This window comes from Amblyraja radiata, chromosome 18, assembly GCF_010909765.2.
Source record: "Amblyraja radiata isolate CabotCenter1 chromosome 18, sAmbRad1.1.pri, whole genome shotgun sequence".
Taxonomy (NCBI): Eukaryota; Metazoa; Chordata; class Chondrichthyes; order Rajiformes; family Rajidae; genus Amblyraja; species Amblyraja radiata.
In genome coordinates, this window is record NC_045973.1 from 23,257,980 (window position 1) to 23,281,790 (window position 23,811).

At 46.2% G+C, this 23,811-nt stretch overlaps 1 protein-coding gene across 5 annotated transcripts in view; it reads right to left on the reverse strand.

Moving 5' to 3' along the window:
* The window catches only part of dock3 (dedicator of cytokinesis 3), a 366,678-nt gene that overhangs the window by 245,419 nt on the left and 97,448 nt on the right, over positions 1 to 23,811 (reverse strand). For all 5 annotated transcript variants that reach the window (XR_004414644.1, XM_033036842.1, XM_033036845.1 and 2 more), the window contains exons 6-9: positions 22,911 to 23,059; positions 15,305 to 15,389; positions 10,764 to 10,805; positions 3,555 to 3,709 (exon numbers count right to left, since the gene is read on the reverse strand). Coding sequence is in view for 4 of the 5 variants with exons in the window: in XM_033036842.1 (XP_032892733.1) it covers positions 3,555 to 3,709; positions 10,764 to 10,805; positions 15,305 to 15,389; positions 22,911 to 23,059 (431 nt within the window). In the remaining variant the exon portion in view is untranslated. The remainder of the gene's footprint in view (positions 1 to 3,554; positions 3,710 to 10,763; positions 10,806 to 15,304; positions 15,390 to 22,910; positions 23,060 to 23,811) is intronic.

The window sequence follows — 23,811 nt, forward strand, 5'->3', positions numbered from 1 at the left end:
ATGGGCCCCAGCTATTTTTGTTGGTACGTTGAACAGTCTCATTTCCAGGCGTATGCTGGTCCCCCAACTCTATCACTGCTACGTTGACAATTGCAACGGGGATACCTCCTGCACTAATGCAGAACTCATGGACTTTATTAACTTCATCACAAGCCTCAACCCTGCGCTCAATTGCACCTGGACTATCGCAGACACCTCCCATACTCCCACCTCCCATTCTTTACTGAACGGGGGTTCCACCCTTCTATCATGGGTGCGGCTCTCACACGTCGCCTCTGTATCCCAGAGTTCTCTCTTGCTCCCCCTCCCCCTAGTTATAACAGGGGCGATGTGAGGTTATCCACTTTGGTGGCAAGAACAGGAAAGTAGATTATTATCTGAATGGCGGCCGATTAGGAAAAGAGGAGATGCAACGAGACCTGGGTGTCATGGTACACCAGTCATTGAAAGTAGGCATGCAGGTGCAGCAGGCAGTGAAGAAAGCGAATGGTATGTTAGCATTCATAGCAAAAGGATTTGAGTATAGGAGCAGGGAGGTTCTACTGCAGTTGTACAGGGCCTTGGTGAGACCACACCTGGAGTATCGTGTACAGTTTTGGTCTCCTAATCTGAGGAAAGACATTCTTGCCATAGAGGGAGTACAGAGAAGGTTCACCAGACTGATTCCTGCGATGGCAGGACTTTCATATGAAGAAAGACTGGATAGACTTGGCTTGTACTCGCTAGAATTTAGAAGATTGAGGGGGGTTCTTATAGAAACTTACAAAATTCTTAAGTGGTTGGACAGGCTAGATGCAGGAATATTGTTCCCGAAGTTGGGGAAGTCCAGAACAAGGGGTCACAGTTTAAGGATAAGAGGGAAGTCTTTTAGGACCGAGATGAGATAAACATTTTTCACACAGAGAGTGGTGAATCTGTGGAATTCTCTGCCACAGAAGGTAGTTGAGGCCAGTTCATTGGCTATATTTAAGAGGGAGTTAGATGTGGCCCTTGTGGCTAAAGGGATCAGGAGGTATGGAGAGACGGCAGGTACAGGATACTGAGTTGGATGATCAGCCAGGATCGTATTGAATGACGGTGCAGGCTCGAAGGGCCGAATGGCCTACTCATACACCTATTTTCTATGTTTCTCCTTGTCCTCACCTTCCACCCCAACAGCCATTGCTTAAAACACATCATCCTCCGATATTTTGATCACCTCCAAAAGGATCCCACCACTGTTCACATCCCCATTCCTTTCTGCTTTCCAGAGACCATTCCACCTGCACCTACCTGGTTCACTCATCCCTTCCCATCCGAACCACCCACTCCCCTGGGACATTCCCCTGTAACCGCAGAAGATGCAACACTGTCCTTATACCTCCTCCCTCACTCCATCCAGGGACCCCGCCATTCCTTTAAGGTGAGGCAGAGGTTTACTTGCACCTCTTCAAACCTTAACTACTGTATCCGGTGCTCCCAGTGTGGGCTCCTATATATCGGCGAGGATATGCATAGACTTGGCATTTAAGAAAGAACTCCAGATGCTGGAAAAATCAAAGGCAGACAAAAATGCTGGAGGAACTCAGCAGTTGAGGTAGCATCTATGGAGAGAAGGAATAGGCGACCCTGAAGAAGGGTCTCGACCTGAAACGTCACCTATTCCTTCTCTTCATAGATGCTGCCTCACCTGCTGAGTTCCTCCAGAATTTTTGTCTAACATAGACTTGGTGATCGTTTCGCTGAGCACTCAGTCCACCTTGGCCTATGTGATCTCTCTCCACGCCCAGCCTTTTTCAGTCCTTGGTCCCCGGTGGGGGGGATCAAGGACTGAAGAGGTCCGAGCGTGGAGAGGGACATTGGGTCACGGGAAGTGGCGACGGCTGCAACGGGCATTTGTGTCCGGCTGGAGCTGGAGCTGGAGATCAGGGGTAAGTGACGGATTAATACCTCCCGCAGCCGGCCTCGATGGCACGGAGGATAAGGTCCCCGGGCCTTCTCACCGGGCCCTTGTGCAGCGTCTGCCTCCGTCCACTTCAGCCTCCGTCCTAACACTAGCCCTAGCCCTCGCCGTAACCCTAACCCTAGCCATAACCCTAGCCATAACCCTAGCCCTAGCCTTATCCCTATCAAGATTAGAGGATTTTTTTTTAAGGGTGATAAATATTTTAATTATAAATACCTACCATTTAAAAGTATTTTCATTTCAGATAGATCCCCCATTAAATAAATATGCCGACTTGAAATTTCACAAGTAACCGTCGGGGCATGCGGTTTTCCGGGGGGTGGGGGGCATGGAACATCGGGGGAAAAAAACAAAACACTTTATTCATTTAGGGTTTAATCTTCATTTATGAGGATTATGTTTATTAACAATATAGGAAAAAAAAGAAATGCGATAGAATTACCAGGGCTCTCACTTAACTTTTTTTCCCTGTTTCCAGCCGGGCAAACTCGGCAGCTTTTTAGGTTGCCAAATTACAGTTTAGGTGGTCATTTAAGACGGCTTGCATGACTCGTGCGATAATGTGCTCGGACGAAGTGCATAGTTACCAGTCGGAACTATGGTCAATGAAGCATTCACATATTTCTGCTTCAAATTAAGTCACAAACTAAACATATTCACCAATCAAGACATGATATATACCACAATGACATGCAGCAAAATTACAATACAGTATCTCATCTCTTTTTACACGTTGCAATGAATGCAATCTATTATTTCTTTCCACTTCCAAACAAAAATCTGGTTGGATTATTCAGTGGATCAACCTCGGTGAGACCAAGTGCAGGCTTGGCGATCACGTCGCACAACACCTCCACTCAGTGCGCAATAACCAACCTGATCTCCTGGGTGCTCAGCACTTCAACTCCCCCTCCCATTCTGAATCCGACCTTTCTGTCCTGGGCCTCCTCCATGGCCAGAGTGAGAAATTCATCATTGGAAGCACACAATTGGTTTACGGAGAAATCACTAACCTTACATGTATTATACCACGGTGCCAGATAATAAAATCATGGTGTTTTTTATCAAGATGTTGATTTTCAAAAACTATAATCCTGTCATAGAGTGTGCAATCAGGCTGGCATTTTACATAAATCACCAACCTGAGGTAAAAAAAAACAAACTGATCTTTTGTAAATAAATTGAGTTGAATTGCAGTCAGCCCCAATTGCCAGAAAAATAGCCTTAGTTTAAATAGGAGGTGACATCGTCACCATTAATTACCATCTGTTTTACTTGAATCTTACACTGACTGAGTGACTAGAAATTACTTTGAGAATTTCCACTCTACTTGGGGCAAAGCCTGAGAAATTCAAACAGACCTGGTACTATAATTTAGCCAGATCTTTGACCACTGCAGCAGGGTAATGCTATGCATTTCTCTCAAACTGCAGTCTTTCCATATTCCAAGAATGCTTTCTGTAAATTCACAACAGATTTGGATAGCATGTGGGGCCAGATATTTGTGGTCAATAATTGTCCCTTACATAAATCAAAACCAACTCCCACAGAGATGAAGTGAAGTGTCTTGATGCTGCAAGCTGACAACTTGATGCCCTTAGGCTCCTACCTGATCTGTTTGCCCTCTCGCATGTCGAAAAGGGAGAAGAAGATGTCAGTATCTTCTCCAATGGTATGGTAGGTAAAGCTCTTCATGTTCAGGAAGAGATGGTGGGGTACAGGGATCCTGCATGTGTCGCCGTGACGGTGCCGCATGGTGTCCGTCTGTTATAGAACACAGGAGAAAAACAGGTTTCTCAAAAATAGAATGGAAAGAGATTAAACATGTCCAACTACTACGTAAGGAATTTAGATGTGTACTAGAAGAAAAGAAACGCAGGCTTATGAAGAGCGGGGAAGTTGCATTAATGGGATAGATAGTTTTTCCACTGAGCTGGCATCATGGGCTGAATGAATGCTGTCATTTTCAAATATCATGCCGTTTTCAAATATCTTCATCGTCTTTTTTATATTCCTTTTTATAATTCAAATATTGCAGATTATTTTTCACATGACCCATCTATTCACATTTCAAATAATGAACCAAACCATAGCTAGCATTTTATGTTCCTTGGCTATTAACAATCAACAGCAAATTAGAGCAATTGACAGTATCCATCATTTGTGGCGGCACCTGATAGCAACCCAAGGTCACGACGAACCATCGGCTCCAGAGGGCGGCGTCTTGGTGGGGGAGGCGCGAGTCACGGGGTCGTTATCCGAGTTGTTATTTAAGGCCGGGCAACGCCCGTGTCAGCTGAGGAGTAGGGAGCTGTATGCAGAAGAATAAACATGTCTAGAGCACACACTTGTGTCCGACTAATTTTTGGCTGGACTCCTGCCAGTCCCCGCCACAATTGGTGATCCCAGCTGCCCTGCAGTGTAATCCTGGAAGGGAAATTAAAAAAAAAGCATTCTGCCGCTGCCGCCTGCAAGGCCGACGAGGCCGAACTCAACGCGGTCTCCCTGATGCTGCCTACATTTTGGACCTCGCAGCCGAGGATTTGGTTTTGACAGGCCGAATCCCAATTTCACATCCGCGGTGTTACAGCTGACGATCCTCGCTATCACTATGTGGTAAGCACCCTTGACCAACAGACGGCCGGTCAGGTCATTCCTTACCTGGATAACCCGCCGGTCGTGGGGAAACGCATCTGCTCATGAGCACCTGCCCTGCCCACTCTTTGAATTCACCTACCTGCAGCAGTTGCCACGAGACCTCCGCTAGCAGCTCGTGGGGGAGAGCTTTGAAGATCCCATCCAGCTAGCAGCCCTTGCTGATGAGCTGTGGATCTCTGACCAGCAGCAGGTGGGTGCGCTGGGATACCTGGAGCCGCTGGAATCCGCAGAATCGCTGGACCGGATTGATTCAATTACCAGACTGGCACAGCAACCCAGGACCACGCCCAGAAGAGGGCGATGCCCACAGGAGCCACAGACAAGACAAATGGTACAGGAGAGGAGGATGGCTGAGCCACAGACCAGACAAGTGGCACAGGAGAGGAGGATGGCTGAGCAGGACCCAGGAGATCCAAGGCCAGCCATGTTCGTTTCCGGGAAACAGCAGCGCCGGCCGCAGATAGTCACTGCGGTGGCCGGTAGGATCCATCGACTGTACGTCTGGGCATTGCCCCCATCTGGACTCGACCTTCGTGCTGGTAAGAGGGACCCCCCTTTAACTACTGTGAATAGCAGTACAATGCACACATATGGCGTCCGCACGGTTCCTGTCATTTTCGGCGTGTGCCATTTCACCTGGCCTTTCATCATCGCGGACGTGGCCCAGCCACTGCTGGGCGCAGATTTCTTGCAGGCGCAGTCGCTCCTCGTGGACGTGAAGGGCCAACGTCTCATCCACGTGTCTACTTTTGAGAAGATCTCCTTCGCTCCACTGCACCGGTCAGCAACCCTGTAGCGACGGTGGATAATGTCTACGCCCAGGTACTGGTCGAGTTCCGGGACATTGTCATCCCCAAGTTCGGCTCGGCCTGCCTGAGGCACGGTGTCATGCACCATATTCTGACATCGGGTCCACCGCTCCACGCTCACGCCCGTAGACACGCTCCTGAAAAGCTCCTCATAGCAAAGGAGGAGTTTCGGAGTATGGCGGCCATGGGTATCGTTCGATGCTCCAACAGCCCATGGGCTTCCCCGCTGCACATGGTGCCGAAGGTGTCCAGCGGTTGGAGGCCGTGCGGGGACTACTGCCACCTTAACGAGGCCACGACCGCTGACCGTTACCCTATTCCCCACATACAGGACTTCTCAGCCCATCTGGCCAGGGCTAGGTTTTTCTCTAAGATCGACCTAGTCCGGTGATATCACCAGATCCCCGTGCTAACGGAGGATGTCCCCAAGACGGCAGTTATCACTCCATTCGGGTTGTTTGAGCTCCTGCGTCCGCATCCTCAAGAATGCCGGACAGGGTTGATGCAATCCGCCGGTTCCCGCAGCCTGCTACGGTACATGGCCCCCGGGAGTTCGTAGGGATGGTCACATTTTACCTCCGGTTCGTTCCGGCGGCTGCCGAACTTTTGCGGCCGCTTTTTCAGTTGCTGATGGGCAAGCAGCGGCAGATACAGTGGGACGCTGTCGCCATGGCGGCGTTTGAAGGGGCGAAGGAGGCCTTGGCTCGGGTGACTATGCTCGTGCATCCGTCGGTCGACACCCCCACAGTCCTTACCATGGATGCTTCAGACTCTGCTGGCGGCGGCGTTTTGGAACAGTCCGTTAACGGCCGTTGGCGGCCTCTCGCCTTCTTTAGCTGGCACCTGAGGGTTGCGGAGCAACACTACAGTGCTTTTGACTGGGAGTTGCTCGCCTTACACCTCGCAGTGTAGCACTACCAGTACTTCCTCGAGGGCCGATCCTTCGTAGCCTTCAGGGACCATAAGCCCCTCACATTTGCGTTTGCGAATGTTTCGGATCCTTGGTCCGCCCGTCAGCAGCACCAGCTGGCGGCTATTTCGGAGTATACAACGGATGCCCAGGACATCGCTGGGAAATGCAACCTCGTGGCGGATGCTTTGTCCCGTCCGGCAATTGCAGCTGTGCTTAACCCGGCCTCGGGGATAGATTGCTCCAACTTGGCGGCGGCGGACAATGAGATGCTGTCGTACGGAACCGCGATCTCTGGCTTGGTGCTTGAGGACGTGCCGTTGGGTTCCTCGCGTTCCATCCTCTGTGACGTATCCATGGGTCAGCCGAGGCCTATCGTTACGGTGGCCTGGCGCCATCACGTGTTTGAGGTGATCCATGGGCTGGCCCACCCATCCATCCGGGCCACGGTCGCTATGGTGGCCGCAAGGTTTATGTGGCATGGATTTTGGAAGCAGGTCGCTTGCTGGGCCCGGGCGTGCATCGCGTGCCAGACATCAAAGGTGCATAGACACGTCCGGGCGCCCATTCAAGACTTCGCAGTGCCACACCAGCGGTTCGATCACATACACGTGGACATCGTGGGGCCGCTGCCTCCGTCCCAAGGGGTTTCACACCTGCTTACCGTGGTCGACCGTTTTACGTGATGGCCAAAGGCCATCTCGCTCACGGACACTTCAACGCATTTGTGTGTTCGTGCCCTCGTAGCAGCCTGGATTGCCCACTTTGGGGATCCACTGCACATCACATACGGTTGGGCGCCCAGTTTACATCTGAACTGTGGTCCGCCATGGCCCGCCTGTTGGGGACACAGCTCCACCACACGACAGCGTACCATCCTCAATCAAATGGGTTGGTGGAGCGGTTCCACCGCTGTCTGAAGGCCGCCCTGAAGGATCGTCTCACAGGCCCTGGGTGAATGGACGAGTTGCCGAGCGTCCTGTTGTGGATTCGGACAGCCCCCAAGAAGGATCTGTCAACGTCCACCGCGGAGTTGGTATATGCTGCTCTGCTCACCATCCCCGGGGAGTTTGTCCCTGCTGCTGATGGGTCCCGGGGATCCCCGTCAGCGGTGCTGATCCGCTTGCAGGAGAGGGTCGGCGCCCTATCTCCCATCCCAACGTCGCGTCATGGAGTGGCCCCTTCCCATGTGCCACTGCCACTGATGGGCTGTCCGTACATTTTTCTTCGCCCTGACTCCCACAAGTCACCCTTGCAGCGCCCGTATGAAGGTCCCTTTCGCGTGCTGCGGCACGGGCCCACCACATTCGATTTGGGCATGGGAGGCCGGCGTGAAACGGTATCTGTGGCTCGTTTGAAACCGGCCCACTTGAACCTGAGCAAGCCAGTCCATGTGGCTCAGCCTCCCCGGGCTCCCGGAGATTCTCCCGAACCGAGCAAGCCCCCGGGGCACGGGATTGTATCTGCGCGTTCGGGCGGCCTCGTGCAACGTCCTGTGCGGTTTGGTGCCTCTGGTTCTGGGGGGGGGGGGGGTGTCATGTGGCGGCACCTGATAGCAACCCAAGATCACGATGAACCATCGGCTCTAGAGGGCGGCATCTTGGTGGGGGAGGCGCGAGTCATGGGGTCGTTATCTGAGTTATTATTTAAGACCAGGTAACGCCCGTGTCAGCTGAGGAATAGGGAGCTGAATGCAGAAGAATAAACACGTGTAGAGCACACACTTGTGTCCGACTAGTTTTTGGCTGGACTCCTGTCAGTCCCTGCCACACAGTATATATTTTAATAAATCAATGATCCTCCATTAACTGAAGTATTCATCCACATATTTATTCATTAATAAGGTAATATTTCCAACATATGCCTGTGGCTATCACAACCTAGATATCATTTCAGTTTTACTTTCATAGCAGCCTGACTGTATTTAAATGCGTCCAACTCTTAATGTCACAATGTCTACACATGCTTTAATACTCCTTTCCTTGTATAACAGTGCATCAACATTTAACAAACTGTGTCTCAACTAACATTTCAAAGGTTACAGAATTGAAATGATTTAAAAGAAAACTGCTTCTGTCTTCTTTTGAGATGGCTTTATAAAATAATCTGCAATTATTTTGATTTGATTATTAGTTTTGTTTAATTATTCAATGTTCTGTATCTGGGATCACAGGCAATGGAGTAAAATGCAGTGCATATTGTAGATGTTACACATTGCAGCCACTGCACACTTGAGGTGGACAGAATTGTTACTTAGTGGTGAATGCAGTACCAATCAAGCATGCTTTGTCCTTCAGGTTTAGTGTAGAGCTTACGGAGTTGAAACTAATTATCCAAGCAGTTGGAATATATTCCACCACATACAACTTGATGCAGTCTTAATCGAAATTTGCCCTTTGTCTCTATCGATGTTACCAGACCTGCTTCCATAGCTGTGTGTCTTCCTTTCAGATTTCAATATCTGCAGTCTTTTACGTCTTGTAAATGGTTGATAAACTTCCGTTTACCAAGTCTCTAACCTGTCCTTGTTGCCACAATATCTATGTAATTGGTCCAGTTGATTTTCTGTGCAATGGTCACTTCCAAATGTTGATGCTGGGGTTTTGGCAATGCAATTAATTGTCAAGAGCGAGGCGTCATCAACTGGCTTTTTTGTGAATGTTAGCTCATGCCAAAATGAAAATGTTTGATTACCACAGAACGTCCTCAGTTCTGACTTCATGATGAAAGGAAGATCTTTTGATGAAGTAGCTAATGATGGTTGGGCCAAAAACACAGTCCAAAGGAACTTTTGCAGTGATGTTCTAGGACTACAATTATTAGATTTAAACGAATACAACTAACTTCTTTTGTCGAAGAATGACTCGACCATTCGAGTGTTTCTCCACTCATCCACTGTCTTCAATTTTACCGGGGTTCTGCAATGCAATCAGTTAAATGCAGCCTTGCCGTCAAGCAGTGACTATCATCTCATCTAGTGAGTTCATCTCTATGGTTGTAAAGTTATCTGGGGCCAAATTGTGCTGTCAAAATCCAAACTGGACATCGGTAAGCAGAGTATTTGGAGTGTAAGTGCCGCTTCAAGGCATTGTTGAGAACACATTCCATAACTTTGCCCACTATTGAGAATAAACTAACTGGAAAGTAATTAACCAGATTAAATTTGTCTTGTTCTTTGTGAACAGGATATAACTGGGCAAACATCTACATTATTTGATAGTTACCAGTATTGTACTTGTACTGGAACAAAGTGTGACTGAATTTGAGGAGCAGGTTTTCAGAATTACTTCCAGGATATTGTCTGATCTGAAAGTTATTGGTGTAAACAGTGCTGTCGGTGGTTTCTTGATATCACAATGTAATTGGCTAAAGACAGGTGATTATGAACCAGACAAACAGCTTCCATTTTTGATGTTCTTTACTGACTTTATATAAGTGAGTGTACATAATCAACAATGTCAGGCAACAGTAATAAACATAACAGATGTTTTGATAAAGTCCATGCATATTGCAGATATAGTATGCATGGTAGACATTTTGAGATAGAAATCTAGCATCATTACCCTGAATATCCCAAGTTTTTTTTTAATATGACAGAGTTCTGGTCATTGCTTCTGCGAGAAATTACTACTGACCAATAAAACTATCTGGGCCTTTACTCCTTTGCTAGGCTCTACAGCTCAGGATTACACAGAGGGCATAGTTACCCAATTAATTTTAGAAAAGTTCAGAGAAGAAAGCATTTTCCATCTCAAAGCATTATCTTTAAACATGCACAGAAATACTTTTGAAATGTTTAGAATCAGCGCAATCATTATAACTCCTGGAAGTCCTGAAGAAGGGTCTCGACCCGAAATGTCACCCATTCCTTCTCTCCAGAGTTACTCCAGCATTTTGTGTCTACCTAGGACCAGTCAAATGTTTAGTTTAGTTTCCTTTCAAACTTTAAGCTTAACAACGCAAGGGATACAAAAATAACATATTCAAACCAACTGTAGAAATAAAAAATAAACGGTTTAGGACTTCTTCTTCCTTGCCATGAGTGTAAAAATGTATTAACTGCTCTTCAAATGCAACCTTCTGTTTCCCACATCAACCTCTTAGAGCTATTAAATCAAATTGCTAATTGGGCCATATCAAGGGCAAATCATCGAGGTAGATGTAAACCTAAGTTCAGGTGAGAAATTATGATTTCGGATTTTATTTTTTCTTTGCCTTCTGCCCATGGATTGATGGACAAGCTTTGCATGATAATTATTTAAATCAGACAATGAAAGATGAGCTTCATTTTCAAAATATTCATACATATATTCATTTGAAATATATGTTTCATGTAACATGTGTATGTTTAGATTTGGTTTGCACTATTAATCAACTATAGGAAAAACATACTTAGCAGTAGACACATTTAGAGAAAGGTTTTCAATTTCATGTGACATACCTGTGTGGTACTCTGCTGTATGTTGTGCCTACTGGATAAGTGCTGTCAAGGTAAAGAAAATACAATTAGAAAGATGATTTAAAAAAAATCTATTTCTATTCATATTGAGTATGATTCTTATAATACGACCAACTCCTGTAGTAGTATTGGATTTCATCTGAAATGTCAAATCATACCAGTTATTTGATTGTATAGGCATGAGAGTTACAAAATTTCACATTTAGGTTTCACGATAACCTTCAAGAAAGGCAAATTATAAAGCAAACAATTCTTAATATTCGTAGTTCATTAAAATATTTCAGGTATATTAGCATATGATTGCACCAATGTGCAAAACTGAGAGACATAGGAAGTCTTGTATACCAGCTGCAATAAGGTTATATAATGCGCATAAATAACTGCACTTTTTTTCATTCATTGTATTTTAACTTGTATTTTAACTTGTTAAGTATGGAAGCTATTTGAGGAAATGTGTGGTGTTATGTCTGTCTTGAAGCTGTCGTGGCACTGTAATTTCCTGTAAAGGATTATTAAAGGTATAATCAAATCATATGTAAAGAAACGCTTTACAAATGGTTTTGTCACTTCCTCCCTTAATAAAGTTGCGTTAATCTTAACAATAATATTATGCCCTGTTAACTAACATAGGCAGCCTTTATTTTCCCTTCATTCGAGTTGCATTAATCTTATGCATTGTTAACTGACATAGGTAGCCTTTATTTTCCCTTCATTTATAAATTATTCCCACACAAACAAATCTCTGCTCTGGAGAAAGTCACAACAACATGAACAATTCCAGATGTGCAACATGTTCAATTCCCCAAAATAACATTAAGATTTTTTAATGAGATATTACATACACATGCTTATTACCAACTTATTTAAATACTTTACTTTCCAATTGGCGTTGATAGCAGTAGTTTACAAGTACTGTCTGGAGATCAACAGATTTTTGGACAAAATGGGAATGAAGGATACACGATTCTGAGTAGAAACCCAAGATCAGATCTAACTGGTCCAATTGAATGGTGTAGCAGGTCTGAATGGCCTATTGGCCGACTGCTTCTAATCCTTCAGCTTTACATGTATAAATAACAATTGGAGGCCTTTACCAATTGCAAGTATAACAGAGCGTGGTGTATAATAATCGGCACAGGAAGCATATGTTTTAGTCCTGCTATGAACTAGTTTATAACTGGGGTGTTCAAATTAACATATCCACCTGGCCCAAGATAAACTTCCAGTCTAAACTTTTAGAATAAACTCCAAAAGATGCTAATATTGGTCAGAAATAAAGAAAAAAAAATGTTTCTACAAAATTTCAGATGATCTTTCAAATTAAACTTCTGCACCTCTGACACATGGGTTGATTTCTGACCTGCTCATGTAGCAATGGGTATTACTCATATTTCTTCATAATAATATTTCATGAATTGACATACATAGTTATTAATAATAACAATTTATTTTTCAAAATTGACTGTTAAAACATACGCTCATCATGCATACAAGGTTAGAAGCAGTTTACTGTTTTGCTTGAATGGTTTAGAGTGATTTAGAGTACACTAGACTAAGGGGAACCCGTTGGGTCCTGTCCCCTCAATGCGTGGTTGTGAAGGGGTGTTGGGCCTGCGGTGTCTCACACACGCTAACCACCCCCCACACACACAGGGAGGAGAGGGGTGGAGGGTAGGTGTGTGAGAGGGGGAGAGAGGGTGAGATTGGGGGAGGGGGAGATGGGGGGGAGAGAGGAGGGGGGGGGGGAGAGAGGAGGGGGGGGAGAGAGGAGGGGGGGGAGAGAGAGGAGGGGGGGAGAGAGGAGGGGGGGGAGAGAGGAGGGGGGGAGAGAGGAGGGGGGGGAGAGAGGAGGGGGGGGGAGAGAGAGGAGGAGGGGGAGAGAGGGTGGAGGGGGGAGAGAGGAGGGGGGAGAGGAGGGGGGGGGAGAGAGGAGGGGGGGGGAGAGAGGGGGGGGGGGGGAGAGAGGAGGGGGGGGGAGAGAGGAGGGGGGGAGGAGAGAGGAGGGGGAGAGGAGGGGAGAGAGGAGGGGGGGGGAGGGGGGGAGAGAGGGGGAGGGGGGGGAGAGGGGAGGGAGGGAGGGGGAGAGGAGAGGGGGGGAGGGGGGGGAGAGGGGAGGGGGGGGAGGAAGAGGGGAGGGGGAGGGGAGGGGGAGAGAGGAGAGGGGGGGGGCAGGAGAGAGGAGGGGGGGGAGAGAGGAGGGGGGAGAGGGAGGGGGGGAGGGGGGGAGGAGAGAGGGGAGGAGGGGGGAGGAGGAGGAGGGGGGGGGGAGAGAGGAGGGGGGGGGGAGAGAGGAGGGGGGGGGGGAGAGGGGAAGGGGGGGAGAGAGGAGGGGGAGGAGAGGGGGGGGAGGAGAGAGAGGGGGGGGGGGAGGGGGAGAGGGGAGGGGGGGGGACGGGGGAGGAGGGGGGGAGAGAGGAGGGGCGGGGAGAGAGGAGGGGGGGGAGAGAGGAGGGGGGGGAGAGAGGGGGGGAGGGAGAGGGGGGGGGGCGAGGGAGGGGGGGGAGGGAGGAGGGGGGGGGGGGGGGGGGGGGGAGAGGGGGAGGGGGGGGGGGAGAGAGAGAGGGGGGGGGGGAGGGGGGGGGGAGAGGGGAGGAGAGAGAGGGGGGGAGAGAGGAGGGGGGGAGAGAGGGGGGGGGGGGAGAGAGGAGGGGGGGGGAGAGAGGAGGGGGGGAGAGAGGAGGGGGGGGGAGAGAGGAGGGGGGGAGAGAGGAGGGGGGGGAGAGAGGAGGGGGGGGGGGAGAGGAGGGGGGGGGAGAGGAGGGGGGGGAGAGGAGGGGGGGGAGGGGGGGGAGAGGAGAGGGGGGGAGGAGGGGGGGAGAGGAGGGGGGGGAGAGAGGAGGGGGGGGGAGAGAGGAGGGGGGGAGAGAGGAGGGGGGGGAGAGAGGAGAGGGGGGGGGGAGAGAGGAGGGGGGGGGAGGAGAGGGGGGGAGAGAGGAGGGGGGGAGAGAGGAGGGGGGCGAGAGAGGAGGGGGGAGAGAGGAGGGGGGGGAGAGAGGAGGGGGGCGTGAGATGAGAGGAGGGGGGGGGCAGAGGAGGATGGGGGGGGGAGAGAGGAGGGGGGGGGAGAGAGGAGGGGGGGGAGAGAGAGGAGGGGGGGAGAGAGGAGGGGGGGGAGAGAGGAGGGGGGGGGAGAGAGGAGGGGGGGGGAGAGAGGAGGGGGGGAGGAGAGAGGAGGGGGGGGAGAGAGGAGGGGGGGGGGAGAGAGGAGGGGGGGGGAGAGAGGAGGGGGGGGGGAGAGAGGAGGGGGGGGGGGGAGAGAGGAGGGGGGGGGAGAGAGGAGGGGGGGGAGAGAGGAGGGGGGGGAGAGAGGAGGGGGGGGGGAGAGAGTAGGGAGGGGGCGGGGGAGAGAGGAGGGGGGGAGAGAGAGGAGGGGGAGAGAGAGAGGGGGGGAGAGAGAGGAGGGGGGGAGAGAGAGGAGGGGGGGGAGAGAGAGGAGGGGGGGGAGAGAGAGGAGGGGGGGGAGAGAGAGGAGGGGGGGGAGAGAGGAGGGGGGGGATAGAGGAGGGGGGGGGAGAGAGGAGGGGGGGGAGAGAGGAGGGGGGGGAGAGAGGAGGGGGGGAGAGAGGAGGGGGGGGGAGAGAGGAGGGGGGGGGGGAGAGAGGAGGGGGGGAGAGAGGAGGGGGGGAGAGAGGAAGGGATGAGAAGAGGAGAGGGGGGAGATGTGGAGGGGGGAGAGAGGAAGGGATGAGAAGAGGAGAGGGGGGAGATGTGGAGGGGAGCCGGGCGAGTGAGTGGGCTGCGAAAAGCGGAGATAGCCTGGGAAGACAGAGAGAGAGAAAGAGAGAGAGTAGAGAGCCGGACTCTCTGGATACCCGGAGCGGGTAGCAGCTGGCGGGGGGGGGGGGGGAGTAGGATAGGAACAGTTAGCAGCGGGAGGGAGGGGGCGTGACTTCAGGGGAGGAGAAAGTTATTCACAAGCTTAACACAGTTAACAGAAATGTTTGAGAAAAATCTGGTGCTCTGCCAGAAGTGAGATTATAATGCTTTTTAGATAAAGTAAATCTGATGAAGTAAACCTAATTCACAATGACCAAAATAATTATTGTGCACAAAGCTTACAATTTCTCATTAATATATCTGCTACCTGAGGTATAAATAAAACTTTAGGTCTTATTTCTGGTATATCATTTTAAGCCATAGTTAATGAAATGACTTTCCCAAGTTTTTTGCAGTGCTGATACAATGTCTAAATGTTTTGACAAGAATTTAAATATTGTAGAAAAAGTGAAAGGAAGTATTCTGATGTATTATCTCTTTAATGAAATTTTTGTCCCCAGTTCTGGTGGATCATTTATCAATTTCTCTTGGACTCTTGCTCTTATGGAACCCATCCTGCTGATAAAACTACATTTTAGAAATCTACAGATTGCCATCAACAATGAAAATGTTTGCAAGTCAAGATATAACAGCCACAATTCTGAAGAATCAGTAGAGCTGGTCAGCTTGAATTTGTGATTTTTCCACAGCTAAACTCCATGATGCATGGATACAAAAAACACACAAGGATTGTTGTAAGTACTTACTAGTTTATAGAGATCTGCCACACTTATGTGTTCAGGATCAACCATTTCAAAGTCCTTCCTGGGTACCAGGTCCATGCCCATTTGCCTGATCAAGTCAGAGAAAAATATATCAGTGCACAAACAACAACAAAAACTATTTTTAACTCATAATTTTTGGGCGTTTGACATTCAAAAATGTACACTCTTGCATAGGTTACATTAAGAGTAATGGAAGACATTATGTGGGACTGGGGTAGTTAACAGTAAGTGGCACATAGGACAAATAACTGGTGACTTTTGCACCATTATATATTTATACAGCTACAATTCTAAATGTCGATATCCCAGGATCCTAACAACTCAATTCAATAAGTCTGATGAACAAGCTACAAGATTGTCAGCAAATATATGAACTGAAATTTTAGAAAACAGATTTACATTTTAAATTATTCCTTCACGTTCAGTTCTCAGCCCTACTAACATTACATTAAAACATGTTTTGCTCTATTTAGCATCAATTTTCAACATTAATTATATCATCATATGTACTTTCTTCTTCCTTTGGGTGTTCATCTGGCACTAGTGCAACCTACTTTCTAGATGTATGTTCATCCGTAATCGTCTTTCATCAATGTTTTCATGTTATAGTGAATTTTGTTGGAAAGAAATGAAATTACTCCCATAAAATTATTGAAATTCTATGATCATTCCTTAAATAGTTGACATCTATTGTAATTTTGCCATGTTCTTGACAGAGCACACGTTACCCAACATTAAAATCTAAATCATCTTTTTGCATGCTAAGCTAGTGTTTAATGGCAAATACGCTAGGTCTTAAGATGATTTCATATAGTAGTTAATGTGCAAATGTTCCCAGCTTCTAGATCTGTCAAAATCAATAATAGTCTCTCACAGATAAATCTGTCCTATTTACAGAGGCCAACCTCCAGTGACCCACTTTAAAAATCTGGTGCTAGAAATTGTATTGTTCATAAATAAACATGCTAAAACAGTGCTGAAGGGGCTAGCAGCAGTTTTCATAGTGTTGTTGCTGCCCGTGTTTCCTTTAGAATCATAAGAGCATAAGACATTGGAGCAGAATTAGGCTATTCAGCCCATCGAGTCTTCTCCGCCATTCTATCATGGCTGATATATTTTTTCCTCTCAACCCCATTCTTCTGCCTTCTCCTCCATAACCTTTGACACCCTTACTAATCAAGAACCTATCAATTTCCACTTTGACAACCTCCATTGCCAAATGAATTCCCCAGATTTACTACTCTGGCAAAATAAATTCCTCCTCATTTCCAATCTAATGGTATGTCCTTTTTGAGGCTGTGCCCTTTGGTCCTAGACTTTCACACCAGCGGAAACATCCTCTCCACACCCACTCTATCTAGGGCTTTCATTAATCGGTAGGTTTCAATGAGAAAACCCTTGATCCTTCCAAACACCAGAGAGTACAGACGCAGAGCCATCAAACAATCCCCACACGTTAACCCAATTATCCCATGGATCATTCTCGTAAACCTACTTTGGACCCTCTCATACACCAACACATCCTTCCTCGGATATAAGGTCACAAACTGCTCACTATATTCCGAATGTAATCTGACAAGTACCTTATAAAGCTACAGCATTACATCCTTGGTTTTATATTCGGTCCTCACCAAATAAATTTGAACATTGCATTTGCCTTCTTTACTACCAACTCAACCTGCAAATTATTCTTTTGGGAATTCTACACCACCAATCCCAAGTCCTTTTACACTTCTGATTTCTGAATCCTCTCCCCATTTAAAAAAAATAGCCAATGCCTTTATTTCTCCTACCAAGGGGCATGAATATACACTTTGCTAGTTTTCCTTCACATTTCATCTTTGCTCCCCTCATTGTTATTTAAGTTTCCATCTGTTGGGTTTTTAAATCTTCTCAATCCTCTAGCTTCCCACTAATCTTTGTGATATTATATGCCTTCACTTTTATGCTAACTTTGACTTCCTTCCTTTGTCAGCCAGTCGCCTCATTCTCCCCTTAGTATTTTTCTTCCTCTTTGACATGAAAAGATCCTGTGCCTTTTGAATTACTCCAAGAAACTGCCTATGCTGCTCCACAGTGAATCAATCAATTTTAGCCAGCTCCTCCCTCATTCCTCTGTAATTACCTATTCAACAAAAATACTGATACATCCGATTTCCGTTTCTCCCTCTCAAACTGCAGGTCATAAAATGATCATTGCCTCCTAATGGCTCCTTTAACTTAAGCTTCCTAATCAAATCTGGCTCATTACACAACACAAAATCCTGAATTGCCTTTTTCCATAGTGGGCTTCACCACAAGCTGCTTTAAAAAGCCACCTCATAAGCATTCTACAAATTCCTTTTCTTGGGATCCAGTACCAATGCACTCTACTTCCATATTGAAATTCCCCATGACCACTGAAACACTGGGGTGGGAGATTGCAACCTTCATGTGGTCCACCCTGTTTTGACTAAAACAATCAACCTAATGTGCACAAACAAGATTAAATAGAACAAGTTGACTTACAACTTTAAGCTGTGCATGCTATTAGCAAGAAGAAGACTGAAACACTGCCTTTCTTACACTTGCAGTTTCTTAACTCTACCCACAAGGATTCTACATCTTCTGATCGTATGTCGTTTCACACCTCTATATCTTTTGCCAGATGGGAGAGGCGGGAAGAGGGAGTGACCAGTGTGCGAATAGTCCTTGATTATGCAGCGGGCCTTGCCGAGACAGCATGAGGCATAAATTGAGTCAGTGGAAAGGAGGTTGGTTTGTATGATGGTCTGAGCTGTGTCCACAATTCGCTGCAATTTCTTGCGACCTTGGATGGAGCTGTTCCCAAACCAAGCAGTGATGCATCATGATAAAATGCTTTCTATGGTACATCTGTAGAAGTTGGTGAGAGTTGTAAGGGACATTCCTAAAGGGCCTGTCCCACTTAGGCAATTTTTCTGGCAACTGTTAGTCGTAGCAGGTTGTCGAAAAATCAGCGACTGGACCCCCCCCTACGACAATGTCTACGACAAGCTACAACAACCTACCACCTAATTGACGTCAAGCTACCAAAAACTGGCGTCCCAATCGTCGTGACTTAGGACGTCCACCTATGACCACAGCTACGACAACCTACAACGACACTTACGATAACCTACGTCCACCCGTGACAAGCTATGACAAGCTACGGCCCTGTCGGCAACAACTGAGGACAACTGAAGACATGTGACGTCATTTTGGCCTCTAAAACAATGGAATCACCCAGTTTTCTTATAAAACGGGTTGTTGAGTGCGGTTTCGAATCATTCTGCATCATGACTACCACGGAGCAACATCATAGGGCATTGCTCTTATTACAAGAAGAAGAAGCCCTGCTGTTTACAGCAACCCTCTTGCTTAAAGATCTGCAAGACAGAAGGTCAAGAAGAATGGTGAAGAGGAAGCCCGAGAAGAGGTCTGTGTGGTTGAAGGCCTTGTCCCTGAAGAGACACAGGTTGGGCCAGTATGAAAACCCGATGACTGAGCTTCAACAAAAAGATGAGGCTGCCTTCAGAAACTTCACTAGGCTCCCCCCTGAGCTGTTTCAGGTGCTGAAGACACGGGTGGGCCCTCTCCTGGAGAAAAAGGAGACCTCCATGAGGAAGCCACTGGAACCAGGCCTGTGCCTAGCAATCACCCTCCGCTACCTGGCATCAGGAGAAGTACAAGAGCCTCTCCTACAACTTTCTTGTGGCCCACAACACCATCAGGAAGGTTGTCCGAGAGACCTGTGAGCCATCATCAATGCTTATGAAGATGAAGTCATGGCCTGCCCTAGTACCCATGAGTGGAAGAGAGTGGCGCAGGTAGGCCGATCTAACCTCTGCATCAGTCACCCTGGGGAGAGGCACATTTGAGTCTGAAGGGCCAGGTGTCACTGCCCTGTTGGTCTTCTGCTCTTATTCAGACCTTGCCACATTCTCTGTGTGTCCGAGTGATTATACTGGAACTCAAGTTTGTCCTTTGCGGAGATCATAATGAGCCTTTTTGTACCACTCGGGATTGTAGGATTTGTATGCAGCAGACCTTGCCTTAACCTGTGAATGCACCTCCGGGTTCATCCATGGTTTCCGGTTGGGGAATACTTGGATTGAGTTTGTTCGCACACAGTCTTCCACGCACTTGCTGATGAAGTCAGTCACGGCAGCGGCGTACTCATTCAGGTTCGTTGCGGAATCCTTGAATATGGACCAGTCCACTGACTCAAAACAGTCGTGTAAGATATCATCCGTGTCAGTTGATCAGAATTTAATAACTCTCTGTACTGGCTCCTCCTGCTTCAATTCTTGTTTGTAGGCAGGGAGCAGAAGCACAGCTAGTTCTTAAAATCATAAGGAATAGGAGTAGCATTAGGCCATTTGGCCCATCAAGTCTACTCCGTCATTCAATCATGGCTGATCTATCTCTCCCTCCTAACACCATTCTCCTGCCTTCTCCCATAACCTCTGACACCTGTACTAATCAAGAATCTATCTATCTCTGCCATAAAAATATCCACTGACTTGGCCTCCACAGCCTTCTGTGGCATAGAATTCCACAGCTTCACCACCCTCTGACTAAAGAAATTTCTCCTCATCTCCTTCCTAAAAGATCGTCCTTTAATTCTGAGGCTATGACCTCTAGTCCTAGAATCTCCCACTAGTAGAAACATCCTCTCCACATCCACTCTATCGAAGCCTTTCACTATTCTGTATGTTTCAATGAGGTCCCCCCTCGCTAAACTCCAGCGAGTCCAGGCCCAGTGCTGACAAATGCTCATCCTAGGTTAACCTACTCATTCCTGGGATCATTCTTATAAACCTCCTCTGGACTCTTTCCAGAGCCAGCACATCCTTCCTCAGATATGGTACACAAAATTGCTCACAATATTCCAAATGTGGCCTTACCAGCGCCTTTTAGAGCCTCAACATTACATCCCAGTTTTTGCATACAAACCCTTTTGAAATAAATGCTAGATACTGTATGATGGTATATGAGATAAAGGGTATGCGATTGAGCCCAGGAGATGCGTCTTTTACACAAAGCATCATTACATGGATAGGACAGGTTTGGAGGGTTAAGAACCAAACGTGGGCAGGTGGGACTAGTGTAGCTGGGACATTTTGGCCAGTGTGGGCCTGTTCCATACTATATAACTCTGACTCAATCATAACTTTTTGGAATTTCTGATAAGAAGGCTCTAGATGCTCAGTTGTTGAGAATATTAATGTTAGCATTGATAGATTCTGAGATATGACAAAGAGGACTGGAGGGAGAGGATCACACATGATCTTAATAAATGGCACAGACTTCTTGAGCCATTTGGTCTGTGTCTGTTTTTATGTCTGATGCAGTTATAAAGGTACAGAGCTATCCTTTGTATCTTCAGAATCCCATTCAGTGACAAATACATTACTGTGTGGTGAGCCTAAAAGGAGGGAAGTAGAGATGAAATTCAAAAAGATTTTTGTCAGTGTCTCCTGGATTGCACTCATGAATTTAAATACAGGGATTTTTTTAGTCTTTTGTGGACTCCTCTGATGTACAGATATTGGCAATATTGTGTATTTACCTCTACAAGAACAAAACACTGCCAACATTCCGTTACTGTAATGAATTTGTTCAGTCAGCCGTCAAATATCTAACGGCATCTCACTTCAGTGACCGACTATGATGATGAATTTTGATCGGCTAATTAGCCTGTAGGAGGTGGTTATCAAATTACTTCCTTTCCAGCAGGAGTTGCAAAGAATTCAAGCCATTTTTCCTCTTGTGTATCCCAAAAACACAACCAAGGGGTATGATATAGTTACAAGAAGGATTATTTGGGAGCAGCCTTTCAGATAAAGCATGTATTAATATTATATAGATAAAATAACAGTGGAGATCTTGAAGATGTGTTTGGTGATGGAGAAGAATGAGAATGTCACCACTATGTTAGATCAATGTGTCTTCAGGTTCTATTTCGGAGACCAACATGCAACATCTAAAGTGACAAACTGTGCAGTACTTTTGATTGATAAGAATTAAATACTGACTATCTGCTCTCTCAGATGCATATAAATGATCCTGTAATACAATTTAAAAGTAAGTGATTTCTCCCTGATAAGGTTCTTATTATTTGTCTTTGAGTAGATTTAGGCTGGCAAAGTGGCGATGCAGTAGAGTTGCTGCCTTAGAGCACAGAGACCCTGGTTCGATCCTGATTACGGGTGCTGTCTGTATGGAGTTTGTACGTTCTCCCTTTGAGCATGTGGGTTTTCTCCAGGTGCTCCTGTTTCCTCCCACATTCTAAAGACATTTTTAAGGGAGGTTAGTTGGTTAATTGTCTTCTGTAAATTGCCCCTAGTGTCCTGCGATAACGGGTAATCATTGGTCGGCGTGGACTCAGTGGGCTGAAGGGCCTTTTTCCACACTGTTTCTCTAAAACTAAATGTTATCAATATGATGTTCCCAATTGTGGACTTCCGTGCAGACGAGGGAGAAAGTAAGGGTATATTTTATGCTGCATCTGAGGTGCTGGTGTTAAGAGAGGTTTTAAAAGTCAAATGGCTATATTTATTCTTGAAAAGATAATTATTTTCAGTTTATATAAATAAAACATAATTCCAAAAAAATGAGATTTACTTTTAAATAATCAATGATATTTTAATCTGCCTGCCTGTTCCCTGTTCCCTTACCTCATGTTGCAGTTGGATTTTAACTAATTGGCCTCTTTTACATGCTGTTGGTTTTTTACCTACATAGGACTGAAGTGATCGGCAACAATTTCTATACTCTACAACATTGATTAATTATGACCATACATTAGCAACTATTTTCTACTCAAAGTTGCTGGGAAAAGGGTCACCTGTAGTTATGGTGAGATTATGACACCAAAGATGTAGGCAGAGAGTTGGTGAACACCTCTGCTAGACCTACATGATTTCCTAGTTGCGAAACACTTTAACTCCCCTTCCTTCTTTAATTAACCTACCCACAGCTGACCAACACAAATAGCTATCAAATAAGATTCACTGTATAGTTGTAAATATATTTAATGAATTCATAGATCAAAAAATATTACAAATAGATGGTTGCTAATTATAGCCCATTGAGTCAGCAGTAAATTCTCTACTACCACAAATAGCTGACTCCATGCTAATGCTTAATAAAGAATTTGATGTTATTGAAAGGCACATGAAGCTTCCATCAAAATATGCAACTCTAGAAATAATCCTGTTGAAATTCACATGCGATAGGCAGTCAGAGAAAAATTGGCAGATACAAAGAAATCACAAGTTAGACATCGATTATCTGAATCCTAATATTTTAACTATTTTCTTTGCTCAGATAAGTCACATTTCAAAAGCAGGGTTATAATTTACCACTATGTAAAGATTAACTACACTCTCATAATTGAGACAAAAGAAAATCATTCCCATTTTAAACAATTCGACTTTGGTTTTTAGGTCACGTAACACACTCATACACTGTATTGTTCTGACCACTGAAAGAACATTTTTAACAAGACGATTATGGGCGATGATATGAATAGTCAGCGTTGTATAAAATACTCACTACAACCAAATTATCTGAATGAACTTACTCATTGCCCCAGTCCAAACGGACTGTGATGTGCCGCTTGACATCCCGGATTTGGTCCTTAGTAAGATGACCAGATAGAAGCTGCCTCCGCAAGTCAATCAGCTCGTTCATTACATGTCGCAGTTTATAAAATAAATCCACCTTGTGTTTCTATGGAAGGCAAAAATATAAATAATTTAAACAATTTGTTAATTTGTTGATTAATTATCTGTTTAACTTTATATAACTGTATTTAACTTTAACTGTTTAATATGTGTTTCTCTTTAACCAGTACACTTGCGACATTTTGACCACACTCATCCCACTAATCCAAGAATTTTCAGCACCACAGAGCAAACTCAATGTGATTTTTTCTGACCATAGTCAGGATCGAACCTGGATCTCTGGTGCAGTAAGGCAGCAACTCTACCGCTGTGCCACTGTGTGGCCGCTATTTCTTGTTAATTATTTATGGGTTTCTATGATTACACTGTCTTCGAACTAGAACCTTTTAATTAGAAAGACCTGTTTCTATAGTCAGCCCAAGCTAGATTTGAAAACTCATTTGAGTAACCTTCCGTAATGTATAATTCCAAAGGACACACAAACATTTACAAATAGACAACATGCTATTAAGATATGGATCAGAGGGTTTTGTATTGTTAAGTATCATCAAGCCTGTGATAATTTTGGAATCTGTACATCACAGACAAGGAATTCAAAAAAAGTTTAGATAGAATGTTTGAACTGTGCATGTAAAGCTTTGACTAGGTTACCAGTGCAATGTGTCATAGAAACATAGAAATTAGGTGCAGGAGTAGGCCATTCGGCCCTTCGAGCCTGCACCGCCATTCAATATGATCATGGCTGATCATCCAACTCAGTATCCCGTACCTGCCTTCTCTCCATACCCTCTGATCCCC